A 20977-nucleotide genomic window follows, 5' to 3' on the forward strand; every position below is an offset into this window, starting at 1 on the left:
CCAGTAGCTGACACCACAGGCCACAGAGACACCTATAGCCCTAGTCTGACTCCAGTATCTGGCACCAAGTTTTGTTCATACATGCACAAGTCTCACCAGGAGCTGGCATTTAGTCCTTACAGCATACATCCACATGGGATAGACAGTTACATTATGCAGAGATTGTTAAAATTTAATAGGAAGATATGGGAAGACAGGGCAGACTGTCGTGATCAGGCTCAGTCAGACAAACATTGACCACCTCTGTTTTACATGTGACCAGTCCACTTGATACATGTTTCTGTCTACCCTCCCCTTTGTTCCTCCTGGCTTTCCCTTCCCCCTGAATTTTTCTTCATAGGTTTGTATGGTTCTATTGATTCCCTCACCCCTCCCAGTCTTGAGTCTCCCCCATAATTTACAGCCCTATGTTGTGAAGTTCGAGGACATGATTTATACTTGGATTGATTGAGGGTGAGCAATTCCAGACTGGGCCCTTTGGCCTGCAGAGCCTGTGGGCCTCCAGGGCCCACAGGGCCTGCAGGCTGCAGTGGCGCAGTAAGAAATTCACTAGAAATTCACATTTCATATTAAGGTGTCACAGGGAATAATGGGTTTCTAAATGTAATATTATAGCTTTGACATTTTAGCCACCTTAAGACTAAGATAAATAAAGCTTGTTTGCATTCCTTGTATGCCCTGTAATTGTAAACTATGTTGTGAATCTATATCCGGAAGCAATAAAGGGGAGAACGACATGGTAGCCACATTGGTTGAGATGTGTCATTTGCTCTGTCCAGCCTCCTATTAATCAGTCTCTGCAACAGCCCTATCAGTTGCAAAGTCCAGGTTGATATCCTTGGAAGAGTAGTTAAGACCTAGCATATACTGTGTCAAAGTTTCTCTTTTCTGGCTTATTAACGTGATCTGTCAAGCTTGAAGGCTGGCCTGCAAAACTGTTTGTAGTGGGTCTAATGTTGGCTAAAACACCAATGCATCCACTAGAATTATTTACTCCTTTTCTGCTGTGAGATAGGATTAGGAGGAGAGCACAGCAGGCTCAAATTTTAGAGGGTTTTGGTTTTGTCAGGCACAGAGGAGACTCTTAGCAGGTCCTCTTAGAAAAAATAATTTCTGTGGGTGGCTTCTTCCCTCCTCCCGAAATGTCAATCAATACAAAACCAGCACACTGTTGCAAAGGACTTTTAAGGCACGCTTCTCTCAGGTGGTTGCAGTCATTGGGGGGAAAAATCAAACTAATAAATGAACGTTGCTATGGCAGTAAGTGTCCCTAGACTTTTTTTTAATGTGAGTTTAGGCTAAAGAGAAAAACAAAACCATAATGCTATCTCTCAAAATACTTGGTAGGAATAAGGAGTTTCTCTGCCAAATTTCTACTTGTGTTACTGTGGTGGGTGGTCTCAGTTGGGATACTTTAATGAATATTCACTTCTGGTTTCTTTCTCCTTCCTATACTTCACTGGTGAGATGAATGAGAAGTCGCTTGGGGATACAAAGAGCAGTAAATTGACTTGATAATGTCATATGTAGGTACATTCAAGCAGTAATCCTGTGTAATTAGACCTACTGTCTGTGCTGGAATTGACATATAAAGACAATATTGAAAGCTGAAACATTGCAAATAGGATTTGAAAATTTTACTTTTTAATTTCCGTGGTATTATTAAAAGCATAATTGCAAGGAAAAGTGAGACTTTAAAAGATGCTAAAATTAACAGCTGTTTGAACACATTTACTGTTTTAAATTGTGGTTGTTTAGGTGTAGGATTAGAATGTGATATTTAAAGTATAAGAATCCATGTTAAGTGATCAACTCTGAATTGTGTTTTGTGATTTGTGTAAAGTTGGTTGTGTTTGGTTTTTTTTCTCACTTTGTTGTTTCAGATCTGTCCAATATGTGCAGCATTACCTGGAGGGGATCCTAATCATGTCACAGATGACTTTGCAGCTCATCTTACACTGGAACACAGAGCTCCTAGAGATTTAATATCCTTTCTTAAGTTGAGAGAAAAGAGATAGACTGTTCATTATCATAACTGTAACTACGTGTTCTGACTTCCGTAGTCATAGGTTTAGATTATTTTTTAGAATTGGTGTTTAGTTATAGGGGAACCATATGTCTGAATTTTTTATATGTATATATTTATATCTCCATCAGACTGTGAATAGGCTTTAGGTGTTGCTTGACAATGTGGTTGTGTGTTTTTGTTTAATTTATGATAGTTAAAGCTTTTTAAGATCTTTCTGACACCCAGCTGCTTCTTTCTGCAATTTTTACCCTTCTTGGCCATTAGTTCTGATGCCACTTTGTGTCTGGGAAAGCAGCAGTCCAGATGTAATAGCGTTTTATAGATAATTACAAGACTGAAAGCAGATTTCACCAAAAGCATGTGTTAGAGAATGCTTTGAACTTTGAAATTGAGGGATCTTAAATGTTTGATTAGTTTTAAAATATATGACTAGAAGACCTATCAGGAGACTTCCTAGGGATTAGGGCTATCTTTGTTAACTGCAAATTGTAGTGCTATAACTACTCTCAATGACTGAAGTGTTCAAACTGTCAGTTTCTTTGCACTTCTAAATACAGTTTTCTTTCTGTTACTTGGTCTTAGGAACAGTAATGTGGCTTGTTTTTTGCTGTACAAATACTTACAACATAATTTCAGAAGATGCTCTTCATGGAAGTACAGGCCATCATATAAAGCTCATTAAGTGATCTTTCTGGATTTCATTTTAAAAAATGCACTTCTAGTGTAATTTGATAGGGCCCTTTTTTGTTCAGGACTTCTTATTAAAAAAAAAGACAGCCTAACAACTCAAGTTCATTATATCTACTACTAGCAACATTAGAAGAAATGGTTTCATTTTGATTGTTGTCTGTATTTAAATTTTTTAGCATTTCAATTGTCAGTCCCAATTACACAGTGAAATTGACTTCCTATTGAAGTGGATGAGGTGTTGGATTAGAATTCATGCTTCTGCAGCTTTTACTTCCCCTCCCACATCAGTGATGTCAGATAACTTTTAATTGGGAAATGTATATTTATTACTAGCTACATAATAGCTAGAGAAATCAGAATAATCTTTTCAGTTACTGAGTAAGGCCACAGTGTTTGTTATCACAAAACTGATGGGGAGAGTCTATATAAATAATTATAGGAAATGCATGTGAAAGTTTCCATACAACATTACTTTAGCAATCAGTGTTGACAAGTTCACAAAAATTGATAAAGTTTCTGGACTAGTTGTTCCATGTTGTATGCTATTTCACATCTTCTGACAGCTAAGACTAAAAGGAAGAAATGGGGGAGAGATTTCTCCCTGCCCAGTTGCTATCAGCTTAGGAAAGGATATAGTCTTCTATGTAGCAGTTAGGAGGGTGTTAAAAGCTGTTTTAAATGGCTGCACATATTTCTTGTGAAGAATCCTGTGCAGACACTGCAAGATACCACCTTTATCCCTGGAGACTCTGGACAGCTCTTTAAATTCCAGTTTCTTTCCTAAACAATTTTCAACTGTTTTACTGTTTAAACATGGCTTTAGTCTTGACTTTGTAAATGGTTCTAGCTTGGTTGTTTTCAATATATATTTGCAATGAGTTAAGAGTTCCAAATGCTTTTTTAACCCCAGCATAGTTGGATGAGACCTCAATATACTCTTGACTAATATATTTCAATAATGCTGTTTTTCTTGAAAGCACTTTGAAAGGTGCAGTTAGCAAGCTACTACAATACTTTTCCAAATGAGATCAAGACTGGAATTTTTCAAAGTATTCATATTAAGGATGTTGTAGTTATCTTATTGCCCAAGATTACTTTAAAAAAAAGACCAGAATCGGGGCATTTTTCTGTCAGATGAAGCTATGGAAAGCTTCCCAAGCTAACTGAAAGCAGCAGTCAATCAGTAAAATATTAGTGACAATGTTCTGTTACTACCAGTATCCAGTATCAACAGATTCAAAGGAGGAACAAACCAATCTGTGCTAGACAACTATATTTTTTCCCAAGGAAGTTTTTCTCCCCCTCCTAAATCCTGCAAGTGAAAAATTTTATGCTCTATAGTATAATAGATTTAAAAGAGTCAATTCTTCCTGAAAGTATTTATAGTAACTGGATATTCTTACTTGCCAAAAGAAGTCTTAATTTTTCAGTCTTAAATTTTTCAATTCAGTAATATAGTGAGGAAATGAATTCTACACCATAATTGTGCGTTGTGTGATAAGACATTGGGCACCAGTCTGCTGCAGATAATAGATTTTATACAAGTGATAAACATGCTAATTTTGAAAATAAGAAAATTTGAGATAAGGTGAGCTAAAGCTACTAGTTTAGAAATTGGAAAAATATGATATGTATAAGTACATTATTTCCTAGCTTAGTAGTTAATTGCACTAGTGCTTCTTAAGGTAAAAGGAAGCTTTACCTAGACTGTCTTGAGAGAACACATTTGTGTGGTAAGAATAGCAATAAAATTTTGTAGATAATTTTCAGTATTTAAATACCTTTCTTTCCCAATTTTGATGTTAAAATCCTTGTCTACTGAGTAATATGTTCTGCTGAATATGCATCATCAGTTGTAGCATTACCTAGTAGAAACTTTAATCCATGAGGCAGAAAAACCATCCTGACATTTTTTTAACATGATAAAAAGCCTGAGAAAGATGAATTTGGTGCAAGGAGCCCTGGGTGCCTTGAGTTCACATTTATAGATCTGACTGACACCATAGCTATGATTACATGGCGCTTATAAAGTTGAATCATTGTTTTATGAATGAGGAATGTGTTGCCTGATTATTCAATCTAGTAAATGTTCTTGCTGTTTAATAGTTTATAGCAATAGACTTTTCTTAACTGCTTGGTTATGATGAATCTAGTGGTGTTCGGCACGTACGTAGAATGTTTCACCCAGGCCGAGGTTTGGGAGGTCCCCGTGCACGTAGATCAAACATGCACTTTACTAGCAGTTCCAGTGGTGGACTTTCATCTTCTCAGAGTTCATATTCTCCAAGCAATAGAGAAACCATGGATCCTATAGCTGGTAAGAGCTGTAACCACTGATTTTAAATCAGTCTCCTTAAATAGAGTTTGAAAAAAAGTCCATGATAAAAATGGTTGTCTTATTTTTCTGTTGGTTTGGGTTTGTTTTTTTAAATGCTTACCAATGTCATAATTGATGGGTATTTACTGATGAAAAATATCCTTAATTGGATTGTCTACAGGGACTGAACCTGGAACTTCTTAAATAAAAAACACTGCCCCTTTACCTTGTGCTTTTAGAGACTTCTAGGCTCATTCCCATGACTGATCTGTTCACAGGTGGCTTCAAAGAATGGTTGACATTTGAAAGGACCTTTTAACATCACCTACTACAACCCCATCCAATGTTCCTCCCTCCCTGCCCCCAAGCAAGGCCACCTAGAGCAGGTTGCTCAGGACCATGTCCAGTCAGGCTTTGAATATTCTTACCGATGGACTCCACAAACTCTCTGGACAGCCTGTTACAGAATTTGGTCACCCTCACAGTAAAAAGTGTTTTCTTGCGTTCAGATGGATTTAAATTTTTTTTTAATTTCTGCCTATTGCCTCTTGTCCTATCAGTGGGCAATACAGTGTCTGGCTTCCTTTTTCTCATTTCCTCCCATCAGGTATTTATATACACTGTTAAGATTCCTCCCCCTTGAGCCTTTTCCAGGCTGAAGAGTCCTAGGTCTCTTAGCCTCTCCTCATATGACATGCATGCATGTATTCTTGAATTTTTGAGTGGATGGAGAGCAGGATGGGGACTAGGGGAGCCAAGTCCCTCCCACTGTAAGTAAAGATTAGGTTCATGACAACCTGAGGAACTTGAACATACCTAAGTGTATGGGACCTGATGAGATGCATCCTAGAGTCCTGAGCGAATTGGCTGATGTAGCTGCCTAGCCACTCTCCATGATATTTGAAAAGTCATGGCAGTCAGGTGAAGTCTTCAGTCATTGGAAAAAGGGAGACATCACACCCATTTTTTGAAGAGTAAAAGGGCAGCAAGTCTCAGGCCAGGTGCCACAGCACATGCACCAGTGTAAAAGATGACTTCTAGGAAGAAAGCGTTACTAAAAGTCATCATCACTGGAGACTCTGGGATGGGAAAGACATCACACATGAACCAGTATGTGAACAAGAAATTCAGTAACCAGTACAAAGTTATGATAGGTGCAGGCTTCCTGACAAAAGAGGTCATGGTGGATAACAGGCTAGTGACAATGCAGATATAGGATATAGCACTCCAAGAACAGTCTCTGGGAGTTGCCTTCTACAAAGGAGCAGACTGCTGCATCCTGGTGTTTGATGTCATGGCCCCCAGCACATTTAAAACCCTAGACAGCCCAAGGGATTAATTCCTCATTCAGGCCAGTCCAAGAGATCCCGAGGACTCTTTTGTGCTGGGAAACAAGATTGACCTAGAAAACAGACAAGTCGCCACAAAACAGGTGCAAGCCTAGTGCTACAGTAAAAACAACATCCCTTACTTTGAAATCAGTGCCCAGGAGGCCATTTATGTGGAACAAACTTTTCAGACAATTGCATGAAATGCACTTAAACAGGAAACTGAAGTGGAGCTTTACGATGAATTCCCCGAACCCATCAAACTAGACAAGAATGACTGAATGAAGGCTTCTGTGGATAGTTGCAGCTGCTGAGGGGAAAGGGAGGGGTTGAGCACAGTCCTTCACAAATGAATATCATACTTAGGCCCTCAAACACACAGTCCCTCTTCTGTGTTTAAAATTAAATTAAAAAAAAAAATTCCATCTCCAGCTGCCAAAATCTACCCATCTCCCATAAGCATCTGCGTCCCACACTTCAGAGCTCATGTCCCCACATTATCCACATCACACTTCATGGTAACAGACCTTTCTCTTAGTTTAGAATAGATACTCTCATATATGTTTGGAAGTGAATCTAATTCCAGGTGTCCAATGGAGAGAAACTGTTTACAGGTAATCTGTGTAACAAGTTACATACGTTTTTAACTGTCTCATGTTTTCCACTATGAAGGCTGCAATTGGAAAGGCTGATTACCCATAGTTCGTTGCAAGCTCAGCACTCAGTCTGACTAGGTTGAGTTTTGTATCTCTGTTAATGCTTGTTACTTTTAACTAATCTGATCTGTTTACAGTATCCATGTATTATGTAATGCTTCCTTAGGAAAAATCTTATAACACATGTTAATATATGCAACCAATTAATTTTTTTTAAAAAGAGAGAACCCTGGATACTCCTGACCATTCAGCCTCATCTCTGTGCCTGGTAAGGCCATGGAACAAATACTACTGGAAGCTATATCAACGCATGTGGAAGGCAGGGATTAGACACAGCCAACATGCCCTAGGCAAGGGCAAATCATGCCTAACTAATCTGCTGGCCTTCTATCATAGAGGGACTCCATTAGTGGACAGGGAAAGAGCTACGGATGTCATCTACCTGGACTTCTGTAAGGACTTTGATGCTGTCCCTCACAACATTCTTGCCACTAAATTGGAGAGACATAGGTTTGATAGGTGGACTGTTAGATAGATAAGGAACTGGCTGGATGGCTGCATCCAAAGAATTTCAGTCAATGGCTCAATGTCCAAATGGAAATCAGTAACAAGTGGTGTTCCTCAAGGGTCTGTATTGGGACTAGTACTATTTAATATCTTTATCAATGATGCAGAGGGATTGAGTACATCCTCAGCAAGTTTGCAGATGACACCAAGTTGAGTGGTGCAGTTGATTCCCTAGAGGGAAAGGATGCCATCCAGAGGGACCTTGAGAGGCTTGAGTAGTAGGGCCATGGGAACCTCATGAAGTTCAAGGCCAAGCTCTGGGGTCAGCAGTACAAAAAAGACATGAACCTCATGGACCTGTTAGAGTGGGTCCAGATGAGGGTCACAAAAATGATCAGAGGGCTGGAACACCTCTCCTATGAAGAAAAGGTGAGAGAGTTTGGGTTGTTTATTCTGGAGAAGAGAAGGCTCCAGGGAGATGGGGCTTTGAACAACCTGATCTAATGATATCTCTGGTCATGGCAGGGGGGTTGGACTTGATGATCTAATGTAAAATCTTAGAGATATCAATCTTACACTCATATAGTGAAAAATGGTGTCTATCTTAGCTGTCTCTGTATCTTTCACTTTGGTAGATTTTGACAGCAGTAAGATATCTTACAAAGTATTCTTTTGCAGTCTGAACAAAACCAGTTCTCCCACCCTTTCTTCCTGTAATATGTTCCAGCCTTCTGATCATCTGGGTGGCCATCCACTGGATTTGCTCTCTTATGTCCATGTGTCTCTTGTCCTGGGAAGCCTAAAACTGAACACAGAACTCTAGATGTGGCTTTGCCCCAATGCCAAATAGAGGGGGAAAATCACTTTCTGAGACCTGCATGCTGCATTCTTGCTACTAAAAATATCCCAGAAAAAGAGGATGAAAAAATTTCTGCCATGTTAATGACTTAAGTTAGATTGTGGGTCTTTAAAGCACTAGAGTTGGTACAAGAAGGGAGGATGTTTGTGTCTCCTGGAGTCCTGAAGTGCAACACTTCCTCTTACCAATGCAGTGGGTGTTAGTTTAGCTGAGTTAAACATGAAGTGACTGCCTTGGTTTATTTCAGCCTCACAAGACCTTCCCATTTAGGAGGATGTGTAATAATAACATGGTATTCCTTTGAGTCTTGTCTCTTTTTTTTTCTTTTTCTTTTTTTTTTTCTTTTTCTTTTTTTTTTTTTGTTAATGTTTTTTGCATTCAGACAATGTAGTGCAGCATGGCTGGGTGTCTGTCTCATGCCAAGCCTGTGTCTCAAATTCACAAATTCACATCTGTACCTAGGGTTCTGTTAAGCTGTACTCAAAGTGATCTTACAAATAGCAAGGAAAAATATGTCTTACCTGGCAGTGTTAGAAGTCTTCCTTTTTATTAAGGTAATAATTAGTCCATACTACCAGAAGTTAGAACTTGTGCTTGTAACAGACATGTATGCAATATTTATTTATTTATTTATTTTTCTCCTTGTGGTTGTTATAAGTAATTAGTGAATAAAATATTATTGGTAGCTCATAGTGATATGATTAGCTGTGCTGATTAAAAGTGACTTGAGCATTTACTGTTGGCATTCCAAGTGTTCCAGATGCAAAGAACTACTGCACTGTGCTTTGTTCCCCTAAGAAAAGCCTAGTTTTAAAGGATTATATCATGAAAGTGAGATGGAAGGAAAATTTTCATGACCTGTAATAATGACTTACAGCTTTAATGATGATTGGATAGATAGGGAAAAAAGGTAATCTACTACTTCTGCCCTCCTTGTATCATACACAACAAAGTAGTACTCACAACTTTGTGTGGAATATAATATATAGCAAATTGCTGGGCAATAGCTTATTATTGCTTATTTTGGGAAATGCTTAGCACGGACATAATTTGTCAGTCTTGAACTCTAGGGGAAAGAAATCCAGGCAAGATTTAACTTTTTTTTTATCATTAGAATTTTTCTTTTTTGATCAGAGGCCAAAAAGTTCACAAAAAAAAACCCTCCTGTGGTCAAATATTTTTCATATAATGCAACATTTAAAAAGCCTTTATGAACTGAATATTTTCTAAAAATGTCTGAAATTATGCTATAATTATTTGCCTTTTCTGCAGCACAACTTCCCTCAGGAATATGCATTGAAGGTGCATAAAGCCACCAACTGAAGTCAGAATTGAAGGGGTTAATAACTATTTTGACTAACTTGAAGATAAAACTTTAAAGAATTCTTGCACAGGATACTGCTTATATGGTATTCCCCATAGATTCACCCTTATCAGTTTAAAAAGCTTTAAGCTTCGACTCTTTTTAATAAATAGTTCTTTAAATAACTCTTAATCTTCCCATGAGTTTTGAGACATGGGGTGCTTGTAATTGGTAGCCCATGAAGCTTTTCAAATCAATACAATTTGTTCATGAATTTAATTGATTAAAGTTTTTAGAAAGCAAAGGAATTGATATACTGGTATTCAGGACATAATTATGCTGTTGTGTGATATGTATTTAAGCAGATTTCACTGTAGAAACTTCTCTCTTTTCTGGCAGAGCTTTTATCTCAGTTATCAGGCGTGAGACGTTCTGCAGGGCAACTCAATTCTTCCGGCCCTTCTGCTTCTCAGTTACAGCAGCTGCAGATGCAACTGCAGTTGGAAAGACAGCATGCACAGGCAGCAAGACAACAACTGGAAACTGCACGCAATGCAACTAGACGCACTAACACAAGCAGCATACCCACCACTCTTACACAATCTATAGCAGCAACCAATACATCTAACACAGAAAACAATCATCAGACTATACAGAATTCCCAGTTTCTTCTTATGAGGTAATTTGGTTTGTGGTTTTAACACTTCTTCCATTTCTGTTTTCCTTGTCTTTATGTGGACATAGAGTTCAGTGAAACTGCTGCCAGATCACTAATGAAGTTTGTAGCTGAGACACTATGCTTTTGTTTGCATTTGTAACACCACCTTTTCAACCCTGCTGTTTGTTCCTAGGCAATGAATAAATATTTCTTGTTGTTTCTCAGTTTGAAGAGAAACATGGGATATTGCCTTGTTAACTTGTGTTTGTTTACTCTACTACTTCTGATTAGACAAGAGCCTTTACAATATGTTTCAAACTTTTATGCCGATAATGTGAGGGGAGAGAACTTTAAAGTTAGTTTTATTTAATAGGAAATGATTCTTTAATGTGAAGGTTGAATAGAGTTTTATATATAAAATATTTTAGATAAAAAACCAAAGAAGTATTGTGTTATTAATAACCAGTATGCATCTGTTTCAGAAAGTATAGTTAGATCCTACAGTTCTATAGAACAGAATAGTTCAGTTGGAAGAGACCTACAACCATCATCTAGTCCATTCTACTATAGAAGAATTACTTTAGAATATTGATTTTCTGGATTCAAGGGGAAGGATGTTTTTCAGTTGCATATTGAGAAAGAACAAAAGCATTTAAACAGTTTCTGTGTCTAGAATCTAGGATTGTGATAAGTTATTGCTCTCATACTGATTTCTGTCAAAACTTGTGATAATATCTCAATCTAAAGCTTTTTGAAAATCATAGCTTTAAGGAAAGTATCTGCAAATGTCAGTCACTGATCTTGTGAGCTAGGATAGAACTGCAGCAAGCAATTCTCTTGCTTCTGTTAGGTGATGGTGCATGGACTGATAAGTGAAGGGAATGATGTACTGTGCTTTGGGAATCACTGGGCATTATGTATGTAGTAATGTATTTTGTGTCATGCTTGCATTTAGAAGTTGTCCTGGGGACAAAATGAGCACTTAAGAGATGACTAGAGAATTTTAATGCCCCTTAAAACAAAATCCCTCTGAGGGGAAACAAACTTCGGAAATAGATAATTTTTTCCCTTCAGCCTTAGAATCTACTTCTAAGAAGGATTTTATTGAAGCATCTAGGAACAAGTTTGTTAAATGTTTGTATTTTTACATCAGGAGTGCCAGATATTGTCAGATCTGTACATGTCAGCAGAAGTGCAGCAGTACCTAGGTTGTTTCTCCAAGGAATGGCTTTCAGATGTTATTCAGCATGCATCAGTCCAACTGTTTAGGCAACTAACAAAAGCCCATTTTGTTGATGATACTACCAAGCCTGTCTTATCTTTCTATGTTGCTCTGCAGGTTGAATGATCCTAAGATGTCAGAAGCAGAGCGTCAATCAAAAGAAAGTGAACAGGCAGATCGCAGCTTGTTTGTTCAAGAGCTTTTACTATCCACTTTGATGCAGGAAGAAAGTTCCTCCTCAGATGAGGATGAACGGGGAGAGATTGCTGATTTTGGTGCTATGGGATGTGTAGATATTATGCCTCTAGATGTTGCTTTAGAAAACCTAAATTTAAAAGAGAATAATAAAGGAAATGAGCCTCCTCTTTGATGGCATCCCACTTTGCAATGTCCTCTGTGCTGTATTTGCCAATGAAAGTGGACAACAACTATCTTGGGTTTGTTTTGGTGATTGTAATTTCAGGTCTGTCACTCTTGTTACATTGTGTACATTCAAAGGAAAAGAGAAAAGATATATATGATAATCATTTCCACTTAACCAATTTTTACTTTTAGCAGATAAATATAGGTTGCAGTGCAGAGAAAAAAAGCTCTGTGTCCTGTAGCTTGACGTGCAAAAAAGCTCTCCTAATGCTCCACATTGAAACTGAAGAGGAAAAAATGAAAAAAATCTCTAATGAAGCTGCTGTGTGTATTTATGAATATTAATGAATAAAACTTGCTTGGATGGTTTACCTTAACTACTGCATGATTTTTATTTCAGTGTGCATGAATTTTAGTGACCTTGTTATTTAAAAAAATCTAAGTACAAGGAGTAAAACTATAAAACACCAAAGCTTTCCCATTATTCAAAGGTAATGTGACCAAAGGAAAAAAAAAAAGATTAATGCTCACTAGCAGTTTGCAGCCATGAAGTAGCCTTAGAGTAACACATAACCTTTTTATGTGCTCTCCCTGCGTATTAATGAAAACTCTGCAATGGGCTATATTTTTGCTTACATAGTGTGACGTTTTGCTGTATTGTGACCACTGTGTTGCCCTGTTAGACATCATATCCAAGTGGAATTGAACTTTGTAGTCATCTGTAGGAGACAAAAAAGAAGGGCCACTACTGGAATCTACTACAAAGGGCTTCTGTGTGGCCTAACACCAAATTTTGTTCAACTTTCTTTAAAGTTTTCCTTTTTGTGTTAAATATGTCTTATTTAGGTATAAATGATTCATATATTCACAGGTGAGGGGTGTGTATTAACCTGGAATAGGTTATTTTAGTTTTAAGACTTCATAGTCCTTATAATTTTGAGTTATTTATGTATTTTCTTCATAGTATTCTCCTTACTAGTAGGAGAGACTGAGGATTTGACTTCCCAGGGATCTCCATATGTTACAATTTGGATTCTTAATGCTAACTTGCTATCAACCTTGGTGAAAGAAACATGACACTTGGTCTGGATGGGATTTGGGTCTTGAATAGAAACATGATGGGTTACAAACTAAGCATGGGATGTGCTCAGCAGTCTGGCCTTAGCACACAAAAGTAATATTTTAATAGTGATTCTACACAGAAAGTACCAGCATGATTGCTCATTTGACATGCAGTGAGACTGGAAGAACTGTGAGCTTTGCCAGTACCTCTAACTTGTCTATCTCCCTCTGTCTTTTAAAGAATTGAGAACCTTTTTTTAACCTATCTTGGGCATATTATTTAAGGGTATGGACTGTTACAGATTACTTACGGACACTGTATCTTGGCTCAAAAGCCAAGTGTCTACATGTGCATGCATTTCTGTCTTGGGGCCCCTGTCTGTTCACAGAATTGTAGAATGGTTGAGGTTGGAAGGGACATCGGAAGGTTCCCTGGTCCAACCTCCCTGATCAAGCAGTGTCTCCTAGAGCTGGTTACCCAGAATCATGTCCAGGAGGCTTTAGAACATCTCCAAGGAGGGAGACTCCACAACCCCACTGGGCAGCCTGTTCCAGAGCTCAGTCACCTTCACATTGAAAAAGTGTTTCCTGATTCTCAGACAGAACCTCCTATGTTACAACCTGTGCCCATTGTCTCTTGTGCAGTTGCTGAGAACCACTGAAAAGAGCCTGGCTCCATCTTGTTTTCATCTTCCCTTCAGGTATTTATATACATGGATGAGATGCCCCCTGAGACTTTCTCTAGAATAAACAGTCCCAGCTCTCAGCCTTTCCTCATAGGAGAGGAGGTCTAGTCCCTTGATCATCTTCATGGCCCTTGGTTGAACTGTCTCCAGTATGTTCATGTGTCTTGTAATGAAGCACCTATGTGTAAGTCAGCACAGGAAGGCAGCTGGGACAACCACAAACGTATGACTAAAACACAAAGAGTAACATTTTTCCAGTTACCTTGCTGACCCGGGGGACTCCCTAAGCAACACCCAGGCAGAAGCATACAAGTGGAGAGACAGGCACCGTTTAACTCAGTCCATGACAGGATCACTAGCTACTGTTCACACTAGTACATCAAGGGTTATTCCCAGCTGCAATGTCACTTGAGTAATTTACAGCCCTTCTTGCCAGTCTTCCACTTTTGAACCCATTCCTCCCAACATTACACCCCCTCACTCAAGACACCACTGCTGCTGGGGCTGGAAATGTGGGATAGGGAATTTACAGAGACACTTAAAAAAGCATACGGAAAAAGGAATAAGCATCTAATGATCTAAGTGTCCCACCTTTCTTGGCAGGGACATAAACCACTCAGCTAGCCAGGCACCACAAGTAGGTGGTGTGGTTTGATTTATTAAGTCCTGAAGATGCTGAATATCATCCTCCATGCCAGGTGATTCAGCAGTCAGGTCGAAGCAGCCTTCAAACTCAACAGCGTTTATGGTGTTGAAGAGGGCAGTAGTTTATCAGTAATCGATGTTCCTTGGTGTACAGCACTTACTCACAAAGTTGAGGCAACAATTGCCTTGGATGTCCAAGTTAAACCTTGCACAAGGGCACATCAGATGCTCTATCGTCACTACTCAGAAAGAATGATAAGTTAGTTACAGTAAAAAACAACAACACACAGCCACACACAAGTATTTACAAAATTATCTTGCAGAAAGGTACCCAAGTTATGTGTTCATAGTACAAGCTCATGATCCAACCTGTGATAAGGGAGGATGTCGCTCTAATTAGGAACGGCGGTAGAAAACTACACAAGACAGGCTTCTTAGCAAGAGCGATCTTTACTCTTCAAAATCCTCTTTTATAGACAGTTCCAAAAGAATAAAGTTTCATTGGACAGAAAACCAACACATTACCATCATTGGACAGTTAGGAACAACATCCCTTAATCATTTCTTGAAAGTAAACAACAGAGAGACAACACCTGCAAAGTTGTTTCACTTTCTCCAAGGACTGTTTGAATTCCTCCTCATAATTTCTCAGGCCACAATATCTCAGGCCAGTATGAGAAAATTTAGTTGCACACAGACACTGTGCTGCTGTCCGATTTCTCACATTCAGCATCTACAGGAGGAAAAGAGGAATGTCATATCTTTCCATTAATACCTATGCTGTTGCTCCAGCTCCTGCTAAAATTATTCCAGGCCTCGTAGCTTGAGATGGGGTGATAGCCCACAAAGATTGAAGAGTTTTGGCTTACATTTTTTCAGATCAAACTTCAATTTGATGTTTGGTTTGTATCTAAGTGTCCTGGTTTAGGTTAAATTTGGGAGGAAACCTCTGAATGGGGTTCCTCTGGGGAGCAAACCCAAACGGCCCCACCCCCAGCCGGTCCAGGAAAAAAGAATGTCCTCAGAGAAAAGTGGAAAAAGCTATTTATTTAACAAACAAAATGCCCACGGGCATGAGGGATGGAAAAATTAAACAACAAAACCTCTCGCTACTCTGAAAAGGGATGGCAAACTGGGGAGGTTGTCGCCAGAAGTTAGTTTCAGTCTTTCTGGTGCTGGAAAATGCCAAAGTCCAGGCCCCGGTGGGCCACGGATGCCAGATCCCAGAGACTTCTCTGAGTTTTCAGTCCAGAGCAGACTTAAACAGTCCCAAGAAAAAGAGAGAAAAACAGTCCAGGAAGCTTCTTTGCCTCTGCTAGCTAAACTAACTAAAAAGGAAAAAAAAACTCTCCGGAGTATCTGATGAACACACTGTCCCGAGGAAGAAAAAAAAAATTAATGTGGAGGAGTGAACACTTTTCAAAAACAAACTGCGGGCGTCTTCTTCCCTGCTCACCCTCAGAACCACTCTTAAAGGTACAGAACACAACCTACAGCACACACAGAACAGACGATTGGTGATACAGAGGCATCATAGTAAACCCAGGACACTGATACCTGAAATTCAATAACTCAATAATATGATATTGACAGAGTATATAGAAGAAGAGGGAAAGACATAGTACAGAACCACACTGCGTTGTCAGGGGTTATTACATCAATGTTCACATCTAGATTAATAGGTTGCAGTCTCAACACAGAATCCATTGGTATAAACAATTCCATTTCCCCTGTGTCTAATATTTTGGGAGACACCATCTAAAAGAACTTCAGTCCTCACTGTGTTTTGTACTGGCAGAGTACAGTCATGCTATTTTAGCCTGTGATTCTTCCATTTACTTGCAGTGCCCAAACTATAGCTTAAATTCATTTTTCCATCAGGGTATAATGTATAGCAGAGTCTTGTAATCCCTTGGGCCAAAATACTACAGATGTTTTTCAACTTTTCATCCCAGTCATTTGCCACAATCACCACAAGGCTATATTATCCAGAACTGTTACTTCTAATTCAAAAGAATATCCTTGCCTAGGAGTGTGTAATTGAGTATGCATTGGAGGCCTCGTGTTGCTCTGTCTGTTGCCAAACAACTTTCTTCCTTGTCCATTTCTGGTGGTTTCGCATTTGCCAGGCAGTGCCTTGTGATAATGTGACAGGTGGGGTGGAGGGGGAAGAAATTTTTTGCATAGGCACTAACTTTTGCCAATGATGAAACACTTCTGATGCTGTGATCCCATTTATTTTTGATGGTGGGACACTGGCTTCCACAAGATCATTCTACATTTGTTTCCTTGTCACCTGTGAGGTAACTGGTTTTGTCAACCTCTTTTCATTCACCACCCAACACAGCTGGTTCCAAAATCAGAGCCCAAATTTCCCTCAAGGTATTTTCTCGTGTACCTATATTACCAGTATCACTCATGACTACTGCTAGAATCAAGGGTTTCAGTGGAACACACGTCCCACTCAAAAGCTGCATTTTTATACTTTTTGTTAATGCTGCCCCATCCATATTGACGATTGACAGAGAGACGGGGAAGACTGATTGGTGATTAGAATCCATTTTTTACGGTAAGCTACATATGCTTGTATACCATTCCAGGAAGGCTAGTAATTTTTTGCTACAATGATTAGGTTAAACATCACACAAATTTATACATTTTGCAATGTCCTGGGTTGTAGTTTAGGATGTATTCTATCACCATCTTCAGTAATGGCCCATCAATGCCTTGTGCATGACTCATAGATAACTCCCTCCGGGAGTTATCTCTCTTTAATGGGCCATCAAGGACCTCCTGTATGACTCATCATCCCATTGTGAGATGCTCCGCCCACGGGGAGGAGCCAAGCATTCTCACCTGGATATAAGCTGGGATATGGGACAGTAGAAGCAGCCCTCACCCACTGGATTCCCAGAGGACTGGAGCTACCAGACCTTTCTACGAGATTTCTGTTTCAGGAAGACCACCTTGTCTGGACTGTTTTCATCACCCTGATCAGGTTGTATTCTGACTCTGTCAGTGGTTTTTTTTCTTTTTGTATTGTTGCATTTATTTTATTTTTTTCCTTTTCTTCTCATTAAATTTTATTTCTGACGTAGAGCCTCTCACTTGGTTTGTTTTCAAACCACAATATATTTTTGGTGCCCAAGGTGAGGCACGAGGCAATAAGAAAAGTCAGAATTACAATTTTATAAAAAAAGACACCTGTCTGCTACGATGCTCAACATGCTTTCATGTGTCTTATACCTATCTCTCTATATTTTTCCGAACGTGGGACACTATCTGCCGGCCTTAATACTCCTCCGTAGACCAGGATATGGTAGTAAAATTGCTTTACTGGTCTATTATGTCCATTGCTTGATAAACTTTGAGGCAATGAACATCATTCAGAATATATAACCAGTTTTGTATTCTTGTTCTAGTCTAGGATGCTACGTCTGGGGCCTCAACAATCTCACCCAGCCCCTGTGGGGAGGAGTAAAGAATGATTTTTTCCAGCTTTTCAGGAATGACACAGCAGTTTTTGAAAATGTTGAGTACCCTCTGGATGCCAAGGACAGCATGATGTTCTTGTTAGTCCTGCTTTGTTTTCTCTGTACGGCCCACACCATGCTTAGAATCAAAACACTCCATGGTGTGTTGGAGCATGTTCTTAAAGAAGTAGAAGAGGTAAAAAGAAGCAAAGCAACAGCATCAACGTCCACACAGACTGTCAAAGAGGAGAAGGGAACCAAAGGCGAGGCAGCAGTGTCCTCATCTACACAGACTATCACGGAAGAGAAAGAAGCCAAAAGTGAGGCAACAGTGTCCACATCTATGCAGACTGTCACAGAGGAGAAAGAAACCAAAAGTGCCATCAGCATCTCCACACAAACCGTCACTGAACCGGAACAGCCTGAACCAGTAGCAGTTGCCACCATTCAGAAGAAGAAATCAAGGAGCAAATCAGTCCGCATAGCGACTGACGAGGATGGAGCAGGACCTTCGCACCCAGCTGAAGAGAAAGAGATCATCACTCGCTATCTATCTCTGAGTGAACTGCATAACCTGCGAAGGGAATTCACCCGCCAGACCAGGGAGTCCATCCTCACCTGGCTGCTCCGCATCTGGGACGCTGCAGCCAATGACACCATTCTGGATGGAACTGAGGCCAGGCAACTGGGATCCCTGTCTCGGGATGTGGTCATTGACCAGGGAATTGGAAAAACCCAAGAAACTCTCAGCCTCTGGCAGCGACTGCTAACAAGTGTGAAAGACAGATACCTTTGTAAAGAAGACCTCCTAGTGCTCCAAGGAAAATGGAACACAATAGAACAAGGTATCCGATGCCTAAGGGAATTGGCTGTGCTGGAGATCATTTTTGCAGAAGACGAGAGATTTCCTAAGAGCCCAGATGATGTCCAGTGCACATCACGGATGTGGTTGAGATTTGCATGGCTTGGACCAGAGATGTACTCACGTTACCTGCCAACACTGCAATGGAGAGAAGGTGAGGACAAGGTGGGTGTCCTGGCTAATAAACTAAGGATTTACGAGGACACTGTCACCGCCCCAGTTCGTACCCATGTCTTGTCTGTGGAAACAAGACTGGCTGAGCAAGTCAGGAGCTTAATTGAAGAAAGCCATCAGAAACTGAAAAAAGAACTTAAGGAAGAAATTTACGATATCTCACCAGAGCCGACGAGTGTCTCTGCCATTAGGAGCAGGCGTCCCTCAGCCAGGGAGAGAGGATACACACCCCGAGGTAACCTTTGGTCTTTTCTCCGGGAGCATGGAGAAGATATGAAGAAGTGGGATGGAAAACCCACCTCTCCTTAGCAGCCCGGGTACGTGAACTGAAAAGAGAAACACCTACCACAAAAAGCTCATCTAGAATCAGTGTTGCTCCGGTCTCTCATGCGCAGGACTCCAGACGGTACAGGAATGATGATATGACTGATCCTCTTGAAGGGACCTCAGCAACACATTTACAGGAAGAGAACAACGTATGCGATGACCAGGAATAGGGGGGCCCTGCCTCTAGCCAGGAAGAGGAAAGGGACAATCGGATCTACTGGACTGTGTGGATCCGATGGCCTGGCACATCTGACCCACAAAAATATACGGCATTGGTTGACACTGGGGCCCAATGTACCATGATGCCATCAAGATATGTAGGAACAGAACCCATTTCTATTACTGGAGTAACAGGAGGGTCCCAGGAACTGACTGTATTAGAGGCTGAAGTGAGTTTAACCGGGAACGAGTGGCAAAAACACCCCATTGCAACTGGCCTGGAGGCCCCATGCATCCTCGGCATAGACTGTCTCAAGAATGGATATTTCAAAGATCCAAAAGGATATCGTTGGGCTTTTGGGATAGCCACAGTGGTGAAAGAAGACATCAGACATTTGAGTACTTTGCCTGGTCTCTCAGATGACCCCTCTGCTGTGGGACTGCTGAAAGTTGAAGAACAACAAGTACCAATTGCCACAGCAACAGTACACCGTCAGCAATACCGTACTGACAGAGACTCTGTGATTCCCATACATGAGATGATCTGTAAACTGGAAAGCCAAGGGGTGGTCAGTAAGGCCCGTTCACCTTACAACAGCCTGATTTGGCCCGTGCGTAAGTCCAGTGGAGAATGGAGACTGACGGTGGATTACCGTGGTCTGAATGAAGTCACGCCACCACTGAGTGCTGCTGTGCCAGACATGTTAGAGCTTCAGTACGAGCTGGAGTCCAAAGCAGCAAAGTGATATGCAACCGTTGATATTGCCAATGCCTTCTTCTCCATTCCTTTGGCAGCTGAGTGCAGACCTCAGTTTGCTTTCACCTGGAGGGATGTACAGTACACCTGGAACCGACTGCCCCAGGGGTGGAAACACAGCCCTACCATCTGCCATGGACTGATCCAATCTGCACTGGATAAGGGTGAGGCCCCAGAGCATCTGCCGTACATTGATGACATCATCATATGGGGGAACAAGCCAGAGGAGGTCTTCAAGAAAGGAGAGAAGATTATCCAAATTCTGCTGAAAGCTGGTTTTGCCATTAAAAGAAGCTAGGTTAAGGGACCAGCTCAAGAAATCCAGTTCCTGGGAGTAAAATGGCAAGATGGTCGTCGCCAAATTCCCACAGAGATAATCAACAAGATCACTGCCATGTCCCCACCTACCAACAAAAAGGAAACACAAGCTTTCCTAGGTGCCATAGGCTTTTGGAGGATGCACATTCCTGAGTACAGTCAGATCGTGAGCCCTCTCTACTTGGTGACCCGCAAGAAGAATGATTTCCACTGGGGCCCTGAACAGCAACAAGCTTTTGTTCAGATCAAGCAAGAGATTGCTCATGCAGTAGCCCTGGGCCCAGTCAGGATGGGACCAGATGTGAGGAATGTGCTTTACTCCGCAGCTGGGAACAATGGTTTGTCTTGGAGCCTTTGGCAGACAGTGCCTGGGGAGACTCGAGGCCGACCATTGGTATTCTGGAACCGAAGTTACAGAGGCTCCGAGGCCAACTACACTCCCACAGAGAAGGAGATCTTGTCCGCCTATGAAGGAGTTCAAGCCGCCTCAGAAGTGATTGGCACTGAAACACAGCTGCTTTTGGCACTCCGACTACCAGTGCTGGGGTGGATGTTCAAGGGAAAGGTTCTTTCCACGCATCA

At 40.6% G+C, this 20977-nt stretch overlaps 1 protein-coding gene and 1 pseudogene across 2 annotated transcripts in view; both read left to right on the plus strand.

Annotated features, from left to right (window-relative positions):
• LOC136373271 (ras-related protein Rab-7a pseudogene) overlaps positions 1–7993 on the plus strand; it is a 47964-nt pseudogene extending 39971 nt beyond the window's left edge.
• LOC136373268 (E3 ubiquitin-protein ligase KCMF1-like) overlaps positions 1–12309 on the plus strand; it is a 124462-nt gene extending 112153 nt beyond the window's left edge. For both annotated transcript variants that reach the window (XM_066338174.1, XM_066338175.1), the window contains exons 4-7: positions 1884–1985; positions 4862–5036; positions 10089–10368; positions 11687–12309. In XM_066338174.1, the coding sequence (XP_066194271.1) occupies positions 1884–1985; positions 4862–5036; positions 10089–10368; positions 11687–11939 (810 nt within the window). In that variant the 3' untranslated portion in view covers positions 11940–12309. The remainder of the gene's footprint in view (positions 1–1883; positions 1986–4861; positions 5037–10088; positions 10369–11686) is intronic.
• Positions 12310–20977: the final 8668 nt, after the last annotated feature.

This window comes from Sylvia atricapilla, chromosome W (genome assembly GCF_009819655.1).
Source record: "Sylvia atricapilla isolate bSylAtr1 chromosome W, bSylAtr1.pri, whole genome shotgun sequence".
Classification (NCBI taxonomy): Eukaryota; Metazoa; Chordata; class Aves; order Passeriformes; family Sylviidae; genus Sylvia; species Sylvia atricapilla.